General features: G+C 45.5%; 1 protein-coding gene across 1 annotated transcript; it reads left to right on the top strand.

Moving 5' to 3' along the window:
* The first annotated feature begins 30 nt into the window (after nt 1-30).
* LOC114060689 (ATP-binding cassette sub-family A member 10-like) lies at nt 31-24,172 on the top strand. The gene is made up of 39 exons (XM_027890389.1): nt 31-464; nt 3,048-3,160; nt 3,643-3,853; nt 4,064-4,222; nt 4,835-4,935; nt 5,592-5,818; nt 5,985-6,123; nt 6,590-6,775; nt 7,230-7,362; nt 7,973-8,144; nt 8,943-9,001; nt 9,891-10,001; nt 10,490-10,665; nt 10,990-11,109; nt 11,439-11,577; nt 11,975-12,065; nt 12,620-12,759; nt 13,209-13,328; nt 13,769-13,928; nt 14,201-14,367; nt 14,812-14,939; nt 15,149-15,288; nt 15,866-15,977; nt 16,559-16,729; nt 16,891-17,004; nt 17,176-17,283; nt 17,640-17,705; nt 18,273-18,364; nt 19,430-19,550; nt 19,909-20,026; nt 20,283-20,374; nt 21,183-21,361; nt 21,986-22,061; nt 22,568-22,662; nt 22,973-23,089; nt 23,317-23,457; nt 23,600-23,679; nt 23,772-23,827; nt 23,953-24,172. Exons 1-39 carry the CDS (start codon nt 350-352, stop codon nt 24,040-24,042), a joined length of 4,935 nt encoding a protein of 1,644 aa, XP_027746190.1. The 5' UTR covers nt 31-349; the 3' UTR covers nt 24,043-24,172.
* Nucleotides 24,173-25,024: the final 852 nt, after the last annotated feature.

Raw genomic sequence — 25,024 nt, 5'->3', positions numbered from 1 at the left:
ACGCAGGATTCACCTCGGCAGAGGAAGGAGCGTTTGCTGAGTCAGGCTTTGAGCAAGATGGGGAGAAAGCAGCAGAATTTTCTCTCTGGAGAAGCTGGGGCAGTGAGGAGGTGGCTTTGCCAGCACTCAGGAGCTCCTGTTCACCCCAACTCTCCTGCCTGGTGGAAACGCTGCTGCTGTATCGCACACGACGCACGAGTTGTATTAAATCCTGCAAACTCTGGTGTGTAAACATCTCCAGGCTCCGGGCCAGCAGGTTGTAGGGATTGCTTCATGGCTGGGTCATCACTCCAGAAGTTTTGGGAGCGTTCACACCCCTGGGATGGGGCTGTGACGTCTGGAGAGGGGCATGGCCATCGGGCTGGGCTACGGCGCTGAGCCCTCGCCGGGGCTGCAAAGGGACCAGGAGCTCGGACACCTCAGAGCTGGGGGGCACCTAGTCCTGATGGAAAACACAGTATCAGGTAAGGAGTCTCATATTTCTCTTTTTTTTATTATTATTTTTTTAAGGGAAAATTGATTTAGAAATAGAAATATTCTCCTTGGGGCGTTTTCATGCAGGGCTTCTGTTGGGTGATCAATTTTTTTTTCCTGATTGTTTAATTCAGTGTTACACTGAGTGCAGGGGAGCTGCACCTTCCAGCTCACGTTCTCTGACAAATTTTAAGCTTCACAGCAAAATGTTTAAGAGGCAAAGGAGCAAAACTATCCAGCTTTTCTGGGTGTGCGTGAATTTTGATTCTCACCACGGATGTACTTTTGGCTGCAGGTGAAGAGCTGCAGATTGATCACTGGGTCTTCCCAGATGATTATCACTCCCTCCACTCTCCTCCTTCTTCTTTGCTGATATTACTAAATGAAAAAAAAAAAAACAAAACAAAACAAAAAAACCCACCAAGTTTCACTTCTCAGTAAGAGTTAAAGCGTTGAACTTTGATAAAGGGCAGGCTTGGAGTTGTTATTTTCAAGTTGGGAGTAGGAAAACAACTTGTTTTAAAGTTTGTGTGTTGAGGAGTGGAGTCAGTGCAAATCTGTCCTGCCGTTATCAGGGGGCCAGATGCAAACAAAGTAACTGCAATCACTGCTAAACAGAAGGGTACAGAAAAGAGCACATTCACCTCTGCACTCCCCACGTGCAGGGATTAATCCTTGGCTCCTGGAAAACCTGTGACTCCTCTGGGAAGTGGGAGATGCAGCGTTCATTGCTTCCTTCGTAGCCAGCATGGAGAGGCTGCTGACTGTGCTCCCAGAGATTTTAGGAGTTAGAATCATCAACTCATATAATATATAATATATAATATAATATAATATAATATAATCACATCTAGTCCACCCCCCCTGCAATGAGCAGGGACACCTTCAACCAGATCGCAACAAGTTAATTTTTTATTAGAGGGAAATAAGTCTGAGGAGGTGCCAAATAGGAATTCCCCTAGTTGGTGAATAAAGGAAGGGGTTATATGGGATGTACCTGTCCGGGACAACCTTTGGGAGAGCACAGGACTCAGTGGAAGTTACTGCAACACCTGGGCAGGGAGTTCCTGGAGAGCAAGAAGTTTGGGTGTGTTTAATGAGTTCTCAGGAGGCAAACACTTCCAGAGACACCCAGTTTTACAGGGGATGCTCTGAACTGGTTTAGAGCTTCTCAAACACTGCTGCCTCCAGATAAACTCCTGATGGGTTTATTTTGTCTTCTGAGCATGAGGTTTTGTACCTCAGGTCTTGCAGAGGATTATCTCTTGCTTTACCTTTTTGGTCATTATCTAATGGCTTAATTAAATATCTAATTAAAAGTTAATAATATCTAGTATTTATTAGGTATCTGACCAAAAGTTAAATTCCTCCTGATTATGTTCATGCAGCTTTTCTGGGCAGCATCACTTGTTTGAATTCCTGGCTTCATATTTGGCTTCCAGTGGTATTTGCTTCTCGCTCCACAGGAAAAAAATAAATTAAAACTGGTGGAAACTTAAGTTGGAATTTTCTAAAAAGTTTTAGGTCCGCTCCATCATTTTTTAAATGAAGTGCTTGTCGTGCTTGTAGAGGTTCTGTGCAGTTTTTACAAGACCATCATGTTTTCCATGAGCCTTTGTTTACTGCCCAGATATCCTGATTTCAGTTCACAGCGCCTGAAATCCAGACCTGGGCAAAAAAAGGTAACATTTCCTAGAAATCCCTTCCTATTTGCCTTTAACCTTCACTGCAGGCCAGGGTGGGGAAGCACAGGAGAAAGGAGAGCACCAGGAGACAAGCCCTGTGATAACAGTCAGAGGATAAACAGGGATTCTGGATCCACTGCACTCCGAGCAGGCAAATATGTAATTCTTCCAAAAACAAGCAGGGAAGGGAACAGAGTAGTAGAACCATTTATTAACTCCAGCTGCCCAACCTGTGAAATCAGGAAGTGATGTCCAAGGGGAATAGAGCACTGTGCATTTGAGGTTGCTTTGATTTGGGGTTTCAGGCCGTTTGAAAGGATTAAAATACAAAAACATGCTGGGAGGTTCCCTCCCCTGCTCTCCTCCTGGGAAGGGGGTGAAAGCTGTCACTCTGAACTCGCTGCTGTTCTTGTGCAGGGAGTTAAACTTGGAGCTGAAATAAATATCCCCCGTAAAAGTATCCCCTAATAAATGCTCCCTGCTCAGTATTTAGGAAGATATGAAGGAACACATGGGTGTTCTAATGCTGACCAGCTCTGGCTATGCTAGAGCCAAAGTTCATCACCATTTGGGTGAAACCAGAACAATTTGCTCCTTCTACAGTGAAATGTAGAAAGTGAACAGTTGCCTCATCTACAAAGATGAAGAAGGATGAATCTCTGCACGTGGAAGAGGCAGCTGAGTCAGACCCAGCTCTGTGTTCCCTTGCATGATCTTGGGCTATTTCCTTTGAACTTCACCTTGGTTGTCCAAACTCTAAAATGGAGACAGCTTCTCAACCTTTGGCATGTTACTGGCTTCCCCTGAAGTGCTCTTTACGCAGGTAAATATATTAACTTCCAGTGACCTGTTTGATTCTTAATTATATCCTTCTCTTTCTCATCTCAGCTGGAAAAATGCAGGGGATATTCAAGAAAGCCTCAAAACTATCTCAGCAAACCCGTGCTCTCCAATGGAAAAACGTTCTTCTGGTGTGGAGGATGAAGACTCAAAGTTTTCAGGCAAGTGCCGGTCCTTCCAAAGGGAGATCAGGATTTCCACTACAAAGTGTTTTTGCATTGCGTTGTTTTTTTTATGCAAGGGGACATGAGAAGCCTCAGCTGGCAGCGAGGTTCCCTGGGAAACGTCAGCAGTTGCACTTCTTCCCGTGACACTGGAATACCCCGGCGCAACACGGCCCTGTGGCCAAGCTGGATTGTTGCTTTTGGTTGCTGCTCCCACCCCGCGCCGGACAAAAGGGAACACAGTGTCCGATTCATGATCTACGGTGTAAAACGGCCAGCAGACCTCCCTGGCTCCGGCGCTAAGAAAACAACATCTTTATTCCCCTGGAAGCGTTCCTGGCGTTTTCAGATCTCTCCACACCTGTGGAACGGCTCTCCCTCGCTCCCAGTCGGAGGAGCTGGGCTGAGGAGGGGCCTGGAAGAGCCTTCCCAGTCCGTGGGCTGCAGCTCAACCTCTGCCTTTCCTTCCTTCCCTGCAGGAGTGGGTGACGACGGCGGTTTTCCTCTTCACGCTCCGGGAAACGGCGGATATGATCTGGTACAACCCGAGGACAGAGTTCCCCTACAAAGCCCTGGGGCAGCTGGACGACCCAGCCTTCAACGCTACGGGGCTGACGCTCCTGTACACACCTGTGACCAACGGCACCAGGAGGATAATGGGCAGGGTGGCCTCGGATTCGGTGCTGAGGGGTAAATGCTGCTCTTAAATCCTTGTTCCATCTGCTGTGTCTGAACCGGCCCTGGGGGGTGGGAGGAAAAACCTTTGGCCAACCTGATTTTTTGAGGGTGCAAACTGTAGTGATGCCCATTTTCATATTATTGCCTGACTAATCAGAGCTTTAGCTGTGATGGGTTTATTTATTTACGTTTTTAGACATTATTTATTTATTTTAATGACAGGTGTAATAATAGAAGAGATGGAAAATGAGGAAAAAATGGAAGCAAAAGGAATTTTGGAGGATGAAGTTGTTGGTGTTGTCTTTAAGGATGACTTCTCCTACAGCCTCAGATTTCAAATCAGCAAAACTGTGTTTCCAAATGATGCCTTTGACCACATCGGTAACAAACCAAATGAAACCATAGAATCTGATTTTACATTAAAAGCTGTTTGGTGGGATCTCTGTGCTGAATCCATGTCACAGAATCATGGAATGGTTTGGGTTGGAGGGGAGCTCAGAAGCTGTCCGATTCCACCCCCTGCTGTGGGCAGGGACACCTTTCGCTAGCCCAGGTCCAACTTTGTCCCATCCAACCTGGCCTTGGACACTTCCAGGGATCCAGGGGCAACCACAGCTCCTCTGGGCAACCTGTGCCAGGGCCTGACCAACCTCACAGGGAAGAATTTCTTCCCAATACCTAACCTAAATTTCCCCTCTTCCAGTTTGAACTCAATCCCCTTTGTCCTGTCACTCCAGTTCCTGATGAACAGTCCCTCTCTGGATTCCTTGTAGCCCCTTCAGACACACAACCTTCTCTTCTCCAGGCTGAACAGCCCCAGCTCTCCCAGCCTGTCTTCACATTAAAACATAAAAGGTTGAGTAAAACTAAATCTTGATTTCCTGACTCTTGGGTAAAAGACATTTTCAACCTCACACATTATATGTAAATATTTATACACACATACATATGGAAATGTAATAATTTTTTTTTTTTTATTTCTTTCCCCAACAGAATCCTGCTGGGATTATTCAGAAAATTACTGCAAAGTTCCTTTGTACTGGTACGGGGGTTTCCTCTCAGTGCAGTCCAGCATTGATGCAGCACTCATAGAAGTAAGTGACCACCTGGAAAACATGCTTTCTGTTCTTTGCGGAGGTGTCTGTAAACTTTAAAAACCAAACCAAAACAACAACAACAACAAAAAAACCCAAAACAAACAAACAAAACAAAAAAAAACCACCAACCAACCAAAATCACAAACCAACAAACAAAAAAACCAGCACAAATCAAAAGCAAACAGCAACCCCCTCCCCCCCAAAAAACTAAAACCACCTCCCCACCAAACCAGATCATTTTCCCATCCCTGGAAGTGTCCAAGGCCAGGCTGGACAGAGCTTGGAGCAACCTGGTCTAGTGGAAGGTGTCCCTTCCCATAGCATGGGATTGAAATGAGATGAACTTTAAGGTCCCTTCCAACCCAAACCATTCTGGGATTCTATGATCCTGTGATTTTCTGTGATCATTAACTTCTTAAATACGTGGTGTGACTCAGAAGTTCAAAGAATGGCAGAACATTCTCAAGGCTCAAGGCAGGGTTAGTGTTTTTTACAAGGCAGTACAAAAAGATGCTAAATATTTGTTACTTGCCCTTTATAAACATAACCATATTGAAAAAACTAATAGTTTTAATGCTCAGAAAAACCTGTTTGTTCTGATGTTGGCTCTTTTGTTGCAGAAATGAAATTAATGCCTGGTTTCTTTTCTTTAGATGAAAACCAACCATTCTGTCTGGAAAGAAATGAAGTCCATTTCTGGGGTTCATCTGAAATCACCCCGGCTGAAACCTGTGTTCAGACTGGATTATGTCCTGTTCATTTTTTGTGCCATTTTGTGCTACTCCCCATTCATGTACTTTTTATCAGTGAGAGTTCTGAGGGAGAAGAAGAAGCTCAAGGTATTGATGGGAGCAATGGGTTTGCAGGACGTTGCCTTCTGGTAAGTCTGGCAGAAATTAACTGTGTGATTGCAGGCCTTACATTATCTGACGTGTGTAGAATGTGCACTTCCACTCTGGAAGCTGCAAATATACTGAAATTGTGAAGTGTTTGAATTAAAGAGTGTGTAGTTTCAGGGCCAAAAATAACTGTGCCTTCCCTTGCAGGTTGTCCTGGAGTTTGCTGTACACTGTGTACATCTCAATATCAGCCATTCCGCTGGCACTGATCACGCTGACAGAAGCTTTGAACCACCAGAGCTTTTTAGAACTATATTTTTTTTATTTCTTTTATGGCACGGCCTCTGTAAGTCTGCTTTTGTCTTCCTAAATTATGCAACTTTTTTTTCTGGTTTCCTATGAGAATGTAACAAAAACTTCTCACTACTGGAATTTATTGTTACAATTTATATCTTTGTATATATCTACATATTCTATATTTTGTATGCCTAAAAATTTACATTTTATCTATATTTTAATATAATATCTAAATATATCACTCCCATTACATTTTGAGAGATTCTGACTTGAAGTCAGAGTAAAAATAGGTGCAAACACCAGGCTGGGAGTGATTTATCTGTCCCTACAAGCCTGCCCTAACTCTCAGAACTGTCTGCTAAACGATGCAAATCTTGTGATGTGCCATGTGCATCTGTAGGTGGCAACTGAAACTCAGCTGGATCTCTAATTTTGCTCCTATTTTCACATTGTTTTGTTTTTTTCAATTGCCAGCAGAAACACACCCTGCTAACTCCTGGTTTTCTCTGCTGCAGATTCACTTCACTTTCATGATCAGCTCGTTGTTAAAGCAGCCAAATATTGCCAGTTTTGTGGGATTTCTCCTTCACGTCCTCTTTGGGTCGGTGGGCTTTTTGACACTGTTTGACTTTCTGCCACCGTCTGCAGGATGGATTTTGAGTCTCTGCAGTCCTTTTGCCTTCACCTCCGGCCTGGCAACGGTAGGTCCAGAGGAAAGTCAGTGGCACCACTCAAGTTCAGCCCACAGCAATCCCTCTGCTCCAAATCCTTGGAAAATCTGACTCCTAAAAAGTCCATCCTAAGCTGTAACAAAGACTGTTGGACAGTCAGCTGCTCTGTGCATTTTGCTGCCTCTGTGTATGCAGTAATTTGAAATCTCTGTAGGTCACTGCAGCGGGGGGATGCGTGTGGTGGGCACCCAACACCACGTGCGTCACTCTGCTGGTGTAGTAACTTCTCCACGGCTTTGAATTCAGCCTACTGAAGCGTTTCTGGTGCTCGTGGTCACAACAAAAGCCCTTGCCTCCTTGGAAACAGCGTCGTGACCCTGAGCGGGCTCGGCTTTTCAGTGAAAGTGGTTGTGATGACACAGCAGGAGGCTGCACGTGGTACTATCTGACACTTCTAACTTGTGCTTGTTTTTTTTCCCCCTAGATGGTAAAATTAGAGAAACATGGACCAGCAGCTAACCCCGAACTGTACCCTTTCTATAAGCTCTACCTCACCCTGAGCCTTGACAGTGTCTTGTATTTCCTACTGGCCATCTACTTTGATAAGGTTTCACCTGGTGAGTGGAAACATGAGAGGGGGAAAAAAAAATGCAGATTTCCTTGCATTTTCTTCTCTAATTCTCTCCCCTTGTTTGGGGGGGAAGCTACCAAAGGGGTGGTGGGGTGAGAGAAGACTGTAACCCACGTGGAGCTACAAAAAAGGTGTCCTGGTAGCGCGCTGGTCAGGTTGTGGAAGGGTGTCTTAACAGCCTTGACAGATGTTATATCAGGGGATGAAAATGGGATTTACTGCATTTCTCAGGAAGTAAATGGTTGGGAAGAATCCTGTTTGCCCAGAATCTGGGTGGGTGGAACCGCTTTGTTGGGTCCTGCCTCAAAAACAGGCTTAAACCCTGCGGTGAGATCCTGCTCCCACAGCCCTGACCACTGGGTTTGGAAGGATGCTGCAGGACTTGAGCTGGTATTTTTGGACCAAAGGGTTTGCAAATGGGGTCTTTGCTGTGATTATTCTCCACCTGCATTTACAGATACGAATGAGTGGACAACTTAAATAGCAGAACTTATCAATTATTTTACTCTTCTGAGAGCCTGCATCCTGCAGCTGTCGAGGAAGAGACGGCTGGAAGGTTTGGGGCTGATATTTCCCCTTCTCTGTCTCTGAATTAGGCAAGTATGGGGTCCCATATCCTCCTGCCTTCTTCCTGAGGCCCTCCTACTGGTTCAAGCCCAGCAGTGGGTACGTGGGGGTGAGAGCTGGCAGCGAGAGCAACCACGACCCCGTTCTCAGCGGTAACACCGAGCCCATGCCCCCGGGCTTCCATGGGAAGGAAGCAATCAGGTGAGGACTCCTGTAGGCATGGAAAATACACCCCTACGTGCAATAGTTGACTCTAGAGAGTACAGTCACGCTACACTGTGAATGTTAGACTGAGCCATGTTATATAGAGAGATAAAGTAAATGGCAAACGTGTGAAAGGGAGGGCTTGTTCAGGGTTTCGTTCTGCTCCAGAGCTGGACTTGAACATTTATCGGACGAGGTGAATCCTCCAAGCCAGACCCAAACTCGCTGCCCTACATTTTCCTCTCTGCAGAGCATCAGCAGTGACTCTGTCCCCCTTCACCATCATCCTGTGCAGGGCTGAGTTGGACTTGATGATCCTTGTGGGTCCCTTCCAACTCAGCATATTCTGTGATCTTTAAGCACAAAGCTGATGGAGTGTAGTGAATAAAATCCTTCTGTGCACATCCTTCCAGGGCTACTTGGGCTTTTTTGCTGATGCTGCCTCTTGCTTGTTACCAGAAAACAATCATAAATCTGCCGAATTAATAGCTAAGTCATCACTTTTAATTAAATAACCACATGTTATCTCATTCCCCGGGGCCTCCTGCTTCATTCACTGAGTGTTCCCTGAGTTGGGCTTGGAAACCTTTTAATCAACTTTTAAAAAAGTACAGTTGCTAATTCTGCTTTAGAGGTACAAGAAATGAATTGCATGAAGTGATTCCTTCAGAATGAGCAGGACCAGCTTGGGGAGGAGCTGGGAAATATCCTTCTAATAGGTTTCAAGGGTTATTTTGAGGGAACGTGCCCAGATTGTGAGATTCCATTGTAACGGCCTCCTTACCTTTCCTTTAGACTAAACAACATTAAAAAGATATATGAGAAGAAGGGCAAGAGCACTGAAGCTTTAAAGGGTAAGAAGAGATTGTGTAATTCTTTTATTCATTTTTTCACTCGGTAAGAACTCAAAGTGTTTTGAAATGCACTGGATGTACTGAATTCTGCCTCTGGTACAGTTGAATTACATTGTGCAATGGTTATTTCTGCTGGGGTAAATTACTGGCAAATTTCTACCAGCTTGTTTGTTATCTCCCTTTTCCCTCCAGGAAAATCACTGCTTATTACTTTTTGCAACAGCAAAAATCTCCTTAAAAGCTGTGTGTTTTTTTCCACCACTCTAAAAATCCCCTCTCAAACCTCCCTTTCAAAATGTAAGCTATTTTGGGAAAACAAAACTTGGGGATTTTTGGTCCCTGGCTGTAGACAAATCTGCTGTCTCTGCTTGAGCTGGGCTCTCCAAACACTTGCCAATGCAAATAGTTGACATGATCACAGCATAGTTGTGGGGTATTTTTTAAATGCCTTTGTTCAACAGGAACTCCAAGTGAAAATATAAAAAGAGAAAAATATGAAAAATATTAAAAATATCAATACGGTCCCAAATGTCTATATTGAGTAAAAAACCCAACGAACCCAACCCAAACAACCCACAGAAAGACAAATCAAGTATTTTTCTAAAAAAAGAAAATGAGGCAGTAAAGTCTGGCTGCTTTGAAGTCACTCTTGAAATCTCCTGTGTTGAAGTTAATACACTTGTTCCCTCAATTCAATTAAGACTTGACAGGAGGTTCCTTGCAAGGCTCAGTCCCAGCTTTTGAAGAACCAACCTGTGCTTTTGGATCTGTGGTTTTGCCCCTCAGCTCCAAAAGAAATGTCACTCCTTCACTCGTGGCAACAAGCTCTGGGAACAAGTTCCACAAACCTCTCACAACCTTCCATCCTAATCTTCTGTTTCTCTTCCAGGTTTGTCCTTAAATATATATGAAGGCCAGATCACTGCGTTGCTTGGCCAAAGTGGGGCTGGGAAAACTGCTCTTTTAAATGTGCTCAGTGGATTTACCAAGCCTTCTGAAGGTAAGATCATGGACCTGAATGCTCAAGACAAGAAATTGTTTGTTTCTTTCAAATGGAAGGGGGAATTATGCAAAAAAAAATAAAACAAATAAAAAAAATTCCCTCATGCTGGGTTGTTCCAGTGCAAATTTCTCCTTCCACACGAGCTCCAGGGACGATGTGCTCTTTATGGATACGCTCACGTGTGTAAGCAGGTTGTTTCTCCATCTGGATGGCCTGATGTTTTCCAAGGAAGAACACCTGTGGGAAATCTGTTTTTTTATTCTCAAGGGAGAGATCTGGTGCTCTGAAATACTTTTGAGGGGTATTAAAGCTTTGGACCACACAGTTGTTTTGCTTTTTTAAAAATAATTTTAGTTTTTATTTTATCACTTGAGAAACATCCGCGGTGCTGGGATTATTGTCAAAGGTGTGAACACAAACCACTCTGTTTTCTCCTTATAACTGGGAAACAGGATGAAATTTGTTTCCTTCATTCCTCTGTGCAGGTTCTGCAACGATATACAACTACAACGTTTCTGAGGTACTGGACAGGGAAGGAATTCAGGCAATGGTTGGGGTTTGCCCCCAACTTAATTTGCACTTTGAAGCCTTGACAGTGAAGGAAAACCTGCAAACTTTTGCCCCCATCAAGGGGATTGAGCAGAAGGAAGTAGAGCAAGAGGTTGGTATGTGCTTGTCAGCCCCTGACTTCTCTTTTCTGGCATCTTGGGCAGGTTGGGCTTTATTTATGAAAAATCATCACCAGCATCTGGTTCCGTGGAAACGAGAACAACCCTAATTTAGGGGTGAAGTGCTTTTTCAGTTCTTCCTTATCCTCATGCTGGGAGTTAGAACTTGGATCTGCAGTATTTAACTCTGAGAACAAAGCCTTGTAAAGCAGATAAGCTTGAAATCTTGAAGTTGTTCTCTCCTGTACTGTGTGTAGCTCTTTATGTATTTAAAAAGTTCTTTGGAGGTCTGACTCTTGTCTTCGTGTCTCACCAAGGTGCAGAAAGTCCTCGTGATGTTGGACCTCATCGACCTTCAGAATGTTTATGCTGATGCTCTGAGTGGGAGCCAAAAAAGAAAGTTGTCTCTTGGAATTGCAATTTTAGGGAACCCCCAGGTAGGGACCTGATTTATACACACTCAGTGTGTACTGTTTTAGCACACAGCTTTGCACTTTGACCTGGCACAGAGACAGCTGTAATTTTCCCCTGGTATTCCAAGGCTACTGACCTACTAGGAAGGATGGAGGAATCTAGTTCAGTGAGAACCACATTTTTAATTAAAAGAGCGGTAATACTGTAACAGGAGAAAGAGCAGTAAAAACGGCTGATATTTGAGGATGCATTTCTCATTCTCTGAGTGAGACCATCAAAAGAGTGAACTGAGGTGATGTCAACGTGGAACTGAGCCATGGGAACAGGGTTCTGATCCGGTTGGCCTTTGCAGGTGTTGCTTTTGGACGAGCCAACGGCTGGGCTGGATCCCTGCTCCAGGCACCACGTGTGGAGCCTCCTGAAGGAGCGCCGGGCTGGACACGTCACACTCTTCACCACCCAGTCCATGGAGGAGGCTGATGTTCACGCTGGTGAGCCCAGATTTGCACTCTGTGGGTTTGATGTGTCCCTCCAAGACCTTGCTCGTGCTCTTCCTCAGGATAAAGCACTTCCATGTTGTCTGGATATGTCACTAACAGCACCCACAGACATTAGTGCTACTGTTTGAATTAATATCTTTCCTTGTTATTCCCATGCTGTGTGGGAAATTCTCCACAAGCCCAGAAGAATTCACAATTAAAAGGGTAACCTTGATATTTAGGAGAAAGGCAGCAGTTTAAAAGGAAAAAAGACCTTCAGCACTGGCCTGGTTTTACTCCTCTCAGTGTGTTTATTAACATGTCTGTTGAGTTCAGAAGGAGCAGGGTGAGGTCACTCTACTGCACTCTTGTAAATCCCCCTAAATCCTTTGTTTTCATACCTCCTCAGATCGGAAAGCTTTCCTCTCTAATGGGAGATTACAGAGTGTTGGCTCATCCCTGTACTTGAAGAGAAAATGGGGAATTGGCTACCACTTAAGGTAAATCCTTTCCTTTCGGTCATTATTCTTTCTGGAAAAAAAAAAACCACAACAACTTCTAGTTCTCATGAGTGTTTTCTTGTAGAGTCTGTGTTTCTGTACAGTTTCTATACAGAGCAATAGGAATCCCAACTATCCATTTTAAAAGACTTTTGAGGGTACCAAAAATACCCTGCATTGGACAACAAGCTGCTTTTCTTTGGAACCCAATCCTGAAAGCCCTAAGCAGGTAGCTAAAACGACTTTGCAACCTCCTTTGCAGCTGAAAGGGGGCCAAAGTGAGGTGCAACAGCTTTAATGTGAAATTGTTTTCCTTTGGATCCTAATTTCTGTGTTCTTGCTTTAGCAGTACTGGCCAGGATCATTATTCCCAACCTCAGCTGTTTTTTGCATGCATGGCAAAACCAGGGGCACTGCAGACAGCTATAAAAATTCCCACTGAAATGCTGCCCAGTTCTGAAGGTTTCCCTGGCTTTGGATTTGAAGCAGATGACGCACACATTTTTTTCCCTCCCTCATTTAACGTTATAACAATGGTTTTTTAACACAAACAGGATGCACATAAATGACCTGTGTGACCCAGAGCTGATCTCATCCCTGGTCAGACAGTACAGCCCTGATGCTGTGCTCAAAGGGAAGAAGAGGGATGAGCTGTGTTACATGCTGCCCCTGGAAAACACTGACAGCTTCCCAGGTAAGAAAACCTGTCACTATGCCAGGGTTTCAAAGGGAAACCAAGTGGTGGGAAAAGCAGAAAGCAAAGTTGCTGTGAAGGGAGTGACTCTATTCCCTTGGTCCATACTGTGTGGGATTGGGGAGCTGCATAAACATCAGTGTTACAGGAAGACTCCAGTGCACATGTTAATGTTAATAATGCAGATGAGCAAAAGAAAATCCACCAACTAATCTCCAAACTAAGATCCACCGAGTCTCCTCTGTTTTCAGGATGGCCCATGTTAATCAAAAACTCTGAATTTCCCACTACTTGCCTCTAAAGAGCACGATAATTCTATGATGATTTTTAAGTTATGGAGATTAATGATGTGAATGCTGGAACATCCAACTTTAATCCCACCAATATTGAGTTTGTGCTTGGCACCAGCCTTGGCCACTGGGCTGAGTCTGGTTGTTCCTGCTGTGCAGATCTGTTCAGCCACCTCGAGAGCAGCCTTTTGCAGGGGGTTGTCAATTATGAGGTCACCAGGACAACCCTGGAAGATGTTTTCCTGAAGCTGGAGGGTGAGGAAGCCGTCGATCGAGAAGGTAAAGCACTGACTCCAATTTGCACGTGATATTGTTAAGGTCCCACATGTCCAGATGTTTTAATTGAACACCTAATGAGTTTCTGTTAACTGTGAACTTTGGTAGGTCTGGAGTAGCAGTTGTATCCCACTTTCCTTTAGTGAAGAATATCTTCTTGGGGAAGTCTGGATGATTCGGTCTTGACTTCCCACAGGCTTTTAAGCACAAGAATTGAAGGATGATGGCTGATGTTGGAAGGGTGATGTTGAAAGCCCAGGCTCAGCCAGACTGCAGTCACCAATATAATTTATATTCTGGATTAATTAGGACCCTTTTTCTCTGCCCTTATTCCTTCTCTGACTTAAAAAACCCAAAGCATTCCTCTGTTCAGAACTCGTTGATTGTGGTTAAAATGTGTCCTGTGAAGGCTCTTGGTGGATAATGGCATCTCTAACCCACAGGAGATGGAGACCTGGAGGAGAGGGACCAAACCCTCCCGGGGTTTCCCAAACAGGGGATCCTGGCAGGGAATGGGATGGGGCTCTGGAGGCAGCAAGTGCGTGCTGTGATGAGAATTCGCCTCCTGAAACTGCAGCACGACGGGAAGTTCCTCAGGGCCGTGTAAGTACAGGAGCTCTCACCTGCCCTGCAGCCCCTGTGCTGGCTCGGTGCTTTCCAAGGGATTTGATCATTCCCTGGAGTGGCTTCAATATGCTGGAGATGTTTGGAAGCAGAGGATCAGGTGGAAAATGTTTAAAAGCTGTGTTAATAAGGGCAGCCTGAACTTACTGGTAGAGCTCTGAATTCCTTAAGTTTTAAGTTTCCCCACAAATCACAGTATCTGTTAAGTTGGAGTTCCCCTGGACTCACTCGTGGTCTGTTTTTCCACCTAGATTGTTGTTGTTTGGAACATTCATGCTTCCACTGCTGATGATTTTAATTCTCATTCAACTGTGGTACAGCTCCAGCAGCTGGGAAATCACAGCTAGTCCATATTTTCTTCCCACTAAGGAGAAAATTCAAGATAAGTCCTCAAACCTTCTCATCCTCAATGACACAGGTAAAGAAGAACATGTGATGCTGACTCACTATCTGCACCAACCTGAATCTTTTTATAGTTGACAGACCAACCTTGCCTTACTCTGTACATTCCTTTATATATCTGTGGCTTTGGGAGGTGGGTTTTTTTTGAGCAAAAAGCAAATCCATTTTTAGCGATGATAACTGAGTAGATGATACGTGAAAGAGTAATGAACCAGGCAAAATAAAATAATAAAAAAGGCAATTAATAAGCTAAGAATGGAAACACACATTGTGTTTAACCAGTTTAATTAAAATAGAAAAAAAAATATAGCAAATACATGTTTGCTTAGAATCTCAGTGTTTGGGTTTTTTTTTTTAACATCCCCTACTTTGCAAGTAGGAACTTGTTTGTATGAAACTGTTTATATTTAAAGTAAAAAACCCTAAGTACTCTGATTTCTGTTCTTGAACTTGATTTCAGGATCGGAAATAGAGGATTTCATTGCTGCTTTGAAGACTCAAAACATAACCCCAGAAATAACTCCTGAGAAGAACATCACAAGCCTTCCACATTATAATGGAGCTATAAAAGTATCCCTGGAAGGCAAGGTGAGGGATTGTTTTTTTTTTCCTTCTTTCATCCTGTACACCAGCAGGATCCTCTGAAAAGTGTTTAAACGAGGTACAGAGAAATAAACACATCAGAAAAGGGAGGATTTTTATTTTTTTGACCTATTAAATGATATTTAATGTTATTCAAGTGCTGCTCACGCTTCTCAAGGGCGCGAAGGTGACATCTTTTGCTCTCACATCCTCAGAGCTACCAGTTCACGGTCATGTGCAGTGTAGAACCCGTCAACTGCTACCCTGTGCTAGTGAACATCATCAGCAACAGCCTCCTGAGGCTCTTCAACTGCTCCGAGCGCATCCGCCTCTGGAGCGAGCTCTTTTACAGGGTGAGTGTATTTACAAGAGCCTGGAGTGACAGAATAAGGGGGATTGGCTTCAAACTGGCAGAGATCAGGTTTAGAATGGATATTAGGAAGAAATTCCTCCCTGTGAGGGTGGTGGGACACTGGCACAGGTTGCCCAGAGCAGCTGTGGCTGCTGGAAGTGCCCAAGGCCAGGTTGGACAGGGCTTGGAGCAACCTGGGCTGGTGGAAGGTGTCCCTGCCCATGACAGGGGGTGGAATGTGATGAGCTCTAACGTTCCTTCCAACCCATTCTATGATGATGAATATGGTCAAGTGATGCTTGCAAACCCCACCTTTCTCCAACATCCATTTTGCAGGAATCAGAATCAAAAAGCTGGTCTCTTTCCTCAACAATTTAGTTATTCAAATACTTTTTGAAAATTCAAAGATGCCAAACATCTTTTTTTTTTTTTTTTTAATTATTTGCCTTGTTTTCTCTTCTAACCCACAAATGGTTTATCATTAGTGTTCTTGCTCACTTGCATGTTCAACCATCCTATGAGCCAGATTTTCTGTGGGTAGCTGTTGATTTTGGGTGACTCTGAATTTCTCTTCACAGACACAAAGCCCAGATATAAAGAACTATATTTTTTTCAACTGTCTCAGCTACCTGCTGATTTTGGCTGCTGGTTTGCCTCCCCTCTTGGCAGTGAGCAGCATGGAGGATTACAAGGTAAAGAGCACGAGCTGTAGATGGTCTTACACAAGAAGTGAACATAAATTCAGTATCTCTGGAGACCAGTTACTGGTGGTGATGCCATAGCACAGGTTGCCCAGAAAAGCTGTGGCTGCCCCTGAATCCCTGGAAGTGTCCAAGACCAGGCTGGACAGGGCTTGGAGCAACCTGGGCTGGTGGGAGGTGCCCCTGCCCATGGTAGGGGGTGAAACAAGGTGGGCTTTCAGGTCCCTTCCAATCCAAACCGTTCTGTGATTCTATGATTTCTAGCTAGGATGTTAGAAGAAATACAACCACACAAGCACGGTGTTGTACCAAAGTGCATTTCCCTGCATCCCAGGGAATCAGCTGTGGCTCAGAATAACTTGGATGCTAATAAGGATTTTGAGATCAGAATGATTTAATTTTTTTTTCTTTTTAGTAATAATGTGGTTTTAAACAATAGTAGAACTACGAATTGCAAGTGCTTGGGAAGGAGGGGAAGGCTCAGCCAGGGAAGGGAGGAGCAAGGGAACAGAGAAGGAGGAGGAGCAGGAATGGTGTTTTGGACTCTTCTAACTCCCTGTTCCCGCTTGCAGCTCCAGGCTCGCTCCCAGCTGCGGCTCTCGGGGCTCTTCCCCTCGGCATACTGGTGTGGGCAGGCCCTGGTGGACGTCCCGCTCTTCTGGGCCCTGATGTGCCTCATGTTCGGGCTTTTGGTGGCCTCCAGCCGCACCTTCCCCTTGCAGACCATCCCCATCCTGCTCCTGGTGAGCTCTTTGCATGCAGGAAAACAGGCAGACACAAATCCCCCTCCCTCACCCCGCAGCGAGCTCGGGCTTTAATTATTTGATTATTGACCTGCTCCAGGCGGGTCCCACATGCCCTCATGCCCTCCTTATCACTGATGTTGTTCTCTCTCTCTCCCCAGATCATTTGCATCATTGGTTATGGAGTATCTCTTGTCCTCCTCACCTATTTAATTGCCTTCAAGCTTCGCAGGGGCCGAAGCAATCGTTACGTTTGGTCTTTAATCTTCATTCTGGTAAGTGAAGAGCAGCTTCGCTCTGAAATGTTTGGTTTACATGTCTTGCCACTCGAGGCTTCATTTCAGACATATCACCATGCAGCAGAATAACCCAAATCAGTGACAAAGAGGCCGCTTTTTAGCAACAACACATTGATACTGGAAATCCTTTTTCCTGCGTTATTCCAGGTGAATTATGCTGTCTATATCATCAGTGACTACAATGAACCACTTTACTACACCTGCACTTTGATTCCTGTGTTTCCACCCCTGGGCTGGATGATGTTCTCTGCACCAGTAAGTAAAACACACCCTGCTAAATTCCATAATGGTCCTAATGGTGCAAACTGGCAAAGCAAGAGGCACTTTTCAAGTTCCCTGTCTCAAAAAGTGCCCAAAAGAGAGAGTGAGGAAAGACAGCGGGAGAAGAAAAGGTCTGAGGAGTGAGAGAAGGAGCCAAGATTTGAGTTGTTAATCCTTTGTTTGATAGGGATATTTATGGCTGTATTTTGGTAGCACCAAAGTACAGCTCAAATCTGCTTTATCCCATCCTAAAGAAAAGCTAAGAAAACCTCCCACACTTGCTCCGACCCTGCACTCAGACACACCGTGCCAAGGAATTTTCCTAATTCACTGACATCTTGTTCTTGTAGCACTTCACAGCTTTTAGCAACGACGAACTTCACTCCTGGAATCACATCTACATGTCTGTCTTCGTGGTAAGGAACAACTGGAAGGTGGTTGCTTTGGAAAGGGTGGCTGTTGTGATGCAGTGGACTGGCACTGGGCTTGTACAGCTCTCCCCATAAATAAACCACGGGTTTTGTGGTCAAAGTTTTGCTCTAAGGGTTGGCAGGGGAGGCACATCCGAGGAATCGTGGGCTTGTGCCTCATGTGGCCCCTGGATGCTGCACCATCTGTGCATAAAAACTGAGGAGGGAAGCGGGGTGTGAAGTGGAGCTCATGTATAAGGGAGAGATATTATTAATCAACTGATCAGTTTTATGCTGCTTCTACAGCAGAATGATGTGATCCCCCATCCTGTAGGATCTGTTAAGGTGCAGATTTTCTGGGCTAAAGGAATGCAGAAGGAATTCAGGGCTTTTGCAGAAGATCTGCATGTCAGATGGAAATGCATGGGAAGCATCAATTTAACTTCTTCCCCTTTAAAACCTTTTAACTGAAATAAATGAGAGAGGTTCCTGCACCCCCCTAAAATTAATATTAATCAAGTGTGTTGTTGCCTTGTCTCCATACAAACCTAATTAATTTCTGGGTTTTTTCAGCCATACCTCCACTGTGTGATCTTTGCTCTCCTCCTGCGCTTTTTGGAGATGAGATATGGAGAAGGAGTTGCGAGATTTGATCCCGTCTTCAGGTGTGTCCCAGGGGTTCCTTGTGAGCCAGAATTACCCCAGTCTGCTTGGTGCTGCTCCTGGCTCACCCCTGACAGCAGGAGGAGGGGAGGAGGGAACTTAAGCTTTGCAAAATGTGGATAAAGGTTGTGTTTTTTTAGTTTTAACCAGTTTATCTGAAGGGGAGGAAACGAAGGACAAGGGGGAGGAATTTTTAACTCTTTTGGGCCATTGCCATTTGCAACTTAACTTACTGGAGATTCCCTGCATGTGTTTGGTGGCAAATTCCCACCCAGTGAGTTGCAATAGAAGATCAGTTGAACTACAGTGTCCTTGAGAGGATAAAAACTGTGATTTAAGCTTTTTTTCTTATTAAGGTTCATAGTTGAGGTTTCAGGACATTTCACTGCAGCTGGAAAACTTATAGTTACAAATCAAAACACAGCATTTTAACTCCTTTTCAAACATGTCAGTATTGCTCCTGGTAGGATGGAGACTTCCCCTAAAGCTTCATCAGGCTGGTCATCTGCTACCTGCTCTTCTGCTTCTCTCTCACCACCAACAAGAGACTGACCACCTAAGTCATGTGGGAGAAGATTTGTGGAAAATACTGGATTTTCAAGCATTAACAAATGTGACCCAGCTGGGTTGAGCTGATGGTCCTTGTGGGTCCCTTCCAACTCAGAATATTCTGTGATCTTGTGGCTCTGGGTTAGGTGCCCAAGTCGCTTTGAAAACCAGCTGTGTGTATTTTAATCCTCCTTGAACGGATCACTGGTGTGTGTGAAGCAGGAACCAGTGAATGGTTACGGATGAAGGAAAAGCTAAACTTGGCCTTTATTTTCTCAAGGATGCCAGTGGGGTTTAGTGTCTCTCCCACGAACAAATGTTTGAGCAAACACTGTCTGTGGAACAGCCCAGTGATCCCTGTGAATTCCCTTCCAGCTCAGGATGTTTTATGAGCCCCCTGAGTTCAAATGATTTTTGCAGTGGCTGCCTTGGCGCTGCCCCGGGACCAAACTTGGAAACACTTGCAGCCTTCTTGGAGGTGACTCCCAGTGATGCCACCTCTCTTCCTCCACTTGTAGGATCCAGCAGAGGAGAGTGATCGCCCAACAGAACAGGGACCACCCCGGGGAGGAGCCCCCAGAAGTGCAGGCGGAGAGGGAGCGGGTGCGGAGCGCGATGGTCTCCCTGCAGCAGGACGAGGTGAGTCCAACCTTCTGCCTCCTTTCCCTTTTCATTCTCCATCTTCAGGTTGCTTCCTCAGCTACTTTACCTTCATCTCTGCTTCCCAAGCTCGTGCACTCAGGTGTCGTGACCTGATCTCACCACCCAGCCCGTGGCCACCCTGGCACCAGAAGGAGTTTAGCTGACGCTATTATTTTTATTCCCATTCTGCTTATTTTCCATTTTTTTTAAGTTTTTTTTTCCCTGTTGCTCTCTTTCCTGTATTTTTATTTGAGAAATCTTCTCTTTTTAGAGAGTCACACTTAATGGTAAGAACAGCCCAGCTGTCCCATGGGACAGGAGGAGAGTTTTTATTTCCCTCTCCGTCTTTTCACAGGAATCTGCCGTCGTTGTCAACAGTTTGCGCAAGGAATATGAAGTCAAGAAAGCCACTTCCATCTTCAAGAAACAGAAGAAACTTGCTGTCAAAAACCTCTCTTTTAGTGTTAAAAAAGGTTCAAGTATTTGGCTGCACTCACTATAACAGAAATTACTGTGAAGGTCACGTATGGAGAAATATTTTTGTCACAGTTTTCTTGTGGGCAACCAGACCCAACATCCCAGGCTCCTGCACTCCGAGTTTTAATTTATAGGGGATAAATTAATGAACAACCCCTTCCCATACTGTACATTTAGATATTGCCCAGCACAGATGGAAGAAGGTCTTACTAAGAGTAATTATTATTAACAGTTCTTGCATATTTGTTTCAGGAGAAGTATTAGGTCTGTTAGGACCCAGTGGAGCTGGAAAAAGCACAACTATCAACATGATTTCTGGAGAAGTAACAGTGACTGCTGGGGAGGTAGGTGGTTCCTTTGGAGGTGACCTTGATGCCTTTATAAATTAGGGATGTGATAAGGCAAGTCAGCAACACAGCCCTTCAGTCAAGGAATTTATGGACATTTATGTACAATTTATATACTCTGGATATTTACAGAAGTGAGAGGAAAGTGTTGATTTACTTCAAGCACATCCTGGTTTTCATGAAAGTCAATGTTGCAGATTTAAGGATCTGAGCTACAGAAAATCTTGGGGGGCATTGGAAACCCATTGTGAAATTTCCCAAGCCCTGAAGGAAATGTTCCCATGTAAAAAAAAAAAAAAAAACCACCAAAATAAAAATAACGCTCTCCATAAACAGCCTTGCAAAACCAGGAAATTGAAAACGAATGTGGACAGTGTTGGGCCAGTAACAATCCATCAATTAATTATGTGCAGAATGATTAATGGCATGTGCCGGGGGAGGGGAAATGCCATTGCTGTTACAGATTTGGGACTGAATGTTGGAAACAGAAAAGCATTACTAGGAAAAGGGAGTCTCGTGTTGGTACTACTAACAAAGTTTCATGGCAGATGGAGCGGGATCACCCCATCCGTGAAGCTTTCTGGGCAGCCCCAGGGTGACCACTCACCGGTGTCTGCTGGCTGCTCATCTGGCTGCTGTTTGGCTCAGCCAGGGCTTGGAGCAACCTGGGCTGGTGGAAGATGTCCCTGCCCGTGGCAGGGGCTTGGAATGAGATGAGCTTTTAAGGTGCCTTCCAAGCCAAACCATTCTGTGATTCTATGACTGCCACGCCCCCAGCTCTGTGTGTGTTGCTGTGTTTGTGCAGGTGCTGCTCAGGGACCACGATGCAGCCTCCCTGTCCCCAGGGCAGGGCAGCCTGGGCTGCCTGGGCTGTTGCCCTCAGCAGGACCCGCTCTGGCCAGACCTGACGGTGCTCCAGCACCTGGAGGCATTTGCTGCCGTGAGAGGGATGAGGAAAGAAGATGCAGCTCTTACCATCAGCTGGTATGAAGCCAAATGACCTCAGCTTTGGGGTCTTCCTCCCTCCAGAGGCAGGGTCCCTCCCAGCCCAAGCCACCCTACGATTCTATAGGGCAGGGAAAGGTTTTTCCTGATAATAAACCTGCTTGGTGGTCACAGCACCAAGCCTGACATAGCTCAAGGAGCATTTGGGGTGAGTCTTGGGGATGGTCCTGTGCTGGGCCAGGAGGGGATCTCAATGGTCCTTGTGGGTCCCTTCCAACTCAGAGACAGAGCCTTCGATGCCTCTTTACTTTGGAGAAATGAGATCTCCTGATAAGGCCTGCTACTTCATACTGTTCTCAGTCTCTTGTCAAGGAAGATTTTAGCCCAAGTTTATCTAGAAAACTTCAGGAAAAAATTAAAGTTGCTCCAGTTCATGGCCAGTTATATGAGGAACTCATTTATCTCATTAGCTGCACTTAATGCCTTGAATTCCTGCAAAAATTCCTTCATTTACCATCCAAGTTAGGAGTAAAATCACCAGGTAACCCAAGGTGATATGTGTAGTCAGCCAAGACAGGTATGTCTGGTTCCTCAGCTCCCCTGATCACAGTGTTTGCACACCAAGTTGGTCATTTTGGCATTTTCCCTTTCCATTGCCCGCAGCATAGGCAAGGCCTTGGACCTCCTGAAGCATTTCAAGACCCCAGCCAGGAGGTTATCTGCTGGAGAAGCCAGAAAGGTACGTGTTACCTTCATCTTTGCTGCCTGAGCAAACCCTGCTTGCTCTTCCTTGGACAGAAAACCTTCAGCTGAGTGGGTTCCTGCCATCATTTATTTTCATCAATGGCTTTGGACTCAAGCCTGGCAGGTTCCTCCCTCCTCTTTCCACCCCCCTCTCCCACACTGTGTGTTTAATAAGAGCTAACCACAAATTGGATTTACAAGGTAATCACCTCTTCATGCCCCACCACGTGCATCTGCCAGTAAATGGGATGGAAAAGCACTTTCTCATCTCTGGCAGGCTTAGGAGTTTTGGGGAAATCTGATTTTGAGAGATTAAAATGTTAACTGAGAACACCTGATGTGTGGTTTGTTTGGGTTTTTTTTTAATCCCTGTTCCTCCTGCGTTTGGAATCAAGAGCTTCAGCTTCGAAAAGATTCATGAGGATTAAGATATATCAGGACAACTCACCAGTTTTGCAGGTAAAGTAAAGCAGCCCTGACCTCCTGTTGTTGCCATTTCAGGTGTGCTTTGCTCTGAGCATCCTGGGGGATCCGACAGTGATGCTTTGGGATGAGCCATCCGTGGGAATGGACCCGAAAGGGCAGCGCCGCATGTGGTGAGCGTGACAAAAAGGGCCTAAATGCCTGTTTTCTTCAGAGAAAAAGAAAAAAAATTATAGGTATTTCTTCCTTTAGTCATTCAGCCCTTGTGTTTGCTTTAGTGTAGAATCTGGGGGGAGGCTGCCGTGACAAACTGGAACACTGACATCGGCATCCACCTCACCTTCAAGCGAGATAGCGGAAGTCTTTCGAATAGTCATCCACTTTCTAATGACTTTCTAATTTCAGCTGCTTTTAGGAAGGGAGACATAAACCAGGTTTCCTCTGGCTCGTCCCGGGAAGTAACTGTGATCCCTCTGTCCCCAGGAAGCTGATCCAGAGCTCCATGAAAAGCAAGGAGCGAGCAGCCATCCTGAGCACGCAGTCCCTGGAGGCGGCGGCGATGTGTGACCGCGTGGCCATCCTGGTGTCGGGGCGCCTACGGTGGGCACTGGGTCACACCCAGCACCAGGGTGACGCCTGAGGGGGCTTGTTTGGGTTTGCTGGCTTTTTTTTTTTTTTTTTTTAATCCTTCTTAATCTAAGAGAAAATACTGGTTTGGATTGTGGCGGGCGTGTAACACGCAGTTTCCGTGCGTCTCAGCTGCTGAATGAGGGGATGCTTTATTTGCTGGTTATGGTGCTTTGAGCAGTGTTTTCCCTCCTCTGCAGGTACATTGGTTCCCCTGAGGATCTCAAAAGTAAGTTTGGCACAAGTTACCACCTAGAAATTAAGATGTCAGACCCGGAGAAAGGTGATGCTCTCCACGCCGAAATTCTGAGCCTGTTCCCCTGCGCGGCTCGGCAAGAAAGGTGAGTGGCCTGTGGGCTGCACACCAGCCTGTATTTGTGCTGGGATTCTCTGTTGCTCCCACTGACCTTGCTCAGCAATTTACCCAAACTTTGATGCCGAGTCACAAAATTATGAATTAATTTGTTTTTATTGCCTTTTCAGGACCTCTTCCTTGCTTATCTACAAGATACCAGTGGCTGATGCACTACCCCTGTCTCGGTCTTTCTCCAAGCTAGAAGCAGGTAAAAGGAAACAATCAATTGAGTAAGGAGACGGCTTTCAAATTGTTTATATGGATTTGGGTTTTAAGGATTCTTTCTCCACCCCCCTGCAGTTAAACAGAATTTCAGGCTTGAGGAGTACAGCTTGTCACTGAACACTTTGCAACAGGTATGACGATGTGGGAGTTCCAGGCTAGAAATTGCCTGTATAAAGGGAAGAAATAACCCGTGACCAGCACAAAAACTGTCAGTCCTTGGCAATGATGGGGTTGTTTCCTCTGTGCCATGTTGCAGGTCTTTATAGACATCACCAGGGATGCAGAGGAGCACGACCTGGATGCAGCATCCAACGGGGCTGTGGAGCAGAGACCCCTTCAGCCCTGACTCTTGGAGCCACAGTGAAAATATTCAGCATATTTTCATCAGCGTTGCTGACCCCTGTGACCAGCTGCAGTCCCAGAACTCGGTTACTCATTGCCACAACACATCCAGCTCTGCAGGTGTTCTGCCTCACAGAGAGAAGAAGAATTACTATTTTAATAAATAAAGCCTTTATCCTTTGACAAATTGATGCCTGATGTTCATCTGTACCCCCGCTCAGACTCACTTGTTCGTTGTGCTGAGGAATAACCCTGCTGGGATGAGTTGCTGGTCCCCAGGCAGTGAGGGAGACTGTGGCTGTGTGTGGGGGGGCTTGTTCAAACTCAGAGGAGGCTCTGCCACCTCAATCCTTCATGGCAGGAGGACACTGGGTGCTGTAATGTGGCCGTGGAGGATTTCTGGTGGAGAGATGTGTGTCTTTTGTGTTTTGACCCAAAAATCTACTGTATGTTCCAGCTCAGGTCACCTTGGCCCCTCGCTGATCCCCCACCACTGGGGACACGGAGACAGGGAAGGACTCAGCAGTGCCTGGAAAAGTGTAATGAAAACTGGCAGCTCTTGTATCATCACCCGTAAAACCCCAGTGATTACCTAGACTCAAAATGAGATGTGCTTCAACCCAAAGTAACAGTGCAGGAGGACAGCAGGCTGAACCTTGCTTTGGTCATTAAGAAGACAGGATGGGCTTCTTGACAGCATCCAGCCCTGGGGGAACTGGTGGGGGACATGGGGGCAAGCCACCAGCACCCTGACCCTGTCTGAGCAGACACCTGCCTACCAGGGCTGGCTTTAAAGAATAAATAAACAATAAAAAAAAAATCTAAATAAATAAATAGGAACTCCCTACCTCCAGGCAGCCAGGTGTTTCCTCTGGTGCCCTGTTGTCCTGTCCCCCAGCATCCTCAGCCTCAGGGAAAGGTGGGCTAGGGACCCACTGGAGAAGCCCCACAGGGGCAGTGCCATCCCATGGGATGGGCAGAGCAGC

This window comes from Empidonax traillii, unplaced genomic scaffold (genome assembly GCF_003031625.1).
Source record: "Empidonax traillii isolate 1590-97213 ecotype Southwest subspecies unplaced genomic scaffold, ASM303162v1 scaffold286:size1162393, whole genome shotgun sequence".
NCBI lineage: Eukaryota > Metazoa > Chordata > Aves > Passeriformes > Tyrannidae > Empidonax > Empidonax traillii.
Note: the sequence above shows the minus strand (reverse complement) of the source record. Positions and strands in the feature narration are given on the sequence as shown.

Bases quoted from the DNA above. Each gene is read 5' to 3' on its own strand.
- LOC114060689 (XM_027890389.1), top strand. From the start codon at position 350: ATGGCCATCGGGCTGGGCTACGGCGCTGAGCCCTCGCCGGGGCTGCAA. The intron at 10,002-10,489 runs GTAAGATCATGG...TCCTCTGTGCAG, and splicing joins ATTTACCAAGCCTTCTGAAG to GTTCTGCAACGATATACAAC. The intron at 19,551-19,908 runs GTGAGTCCAACC...GTCTTTTCACAG, and splicing joins TCTCCCTGCAGCAGGACGAG to GAATCTGCCGTCGTTGTCAA.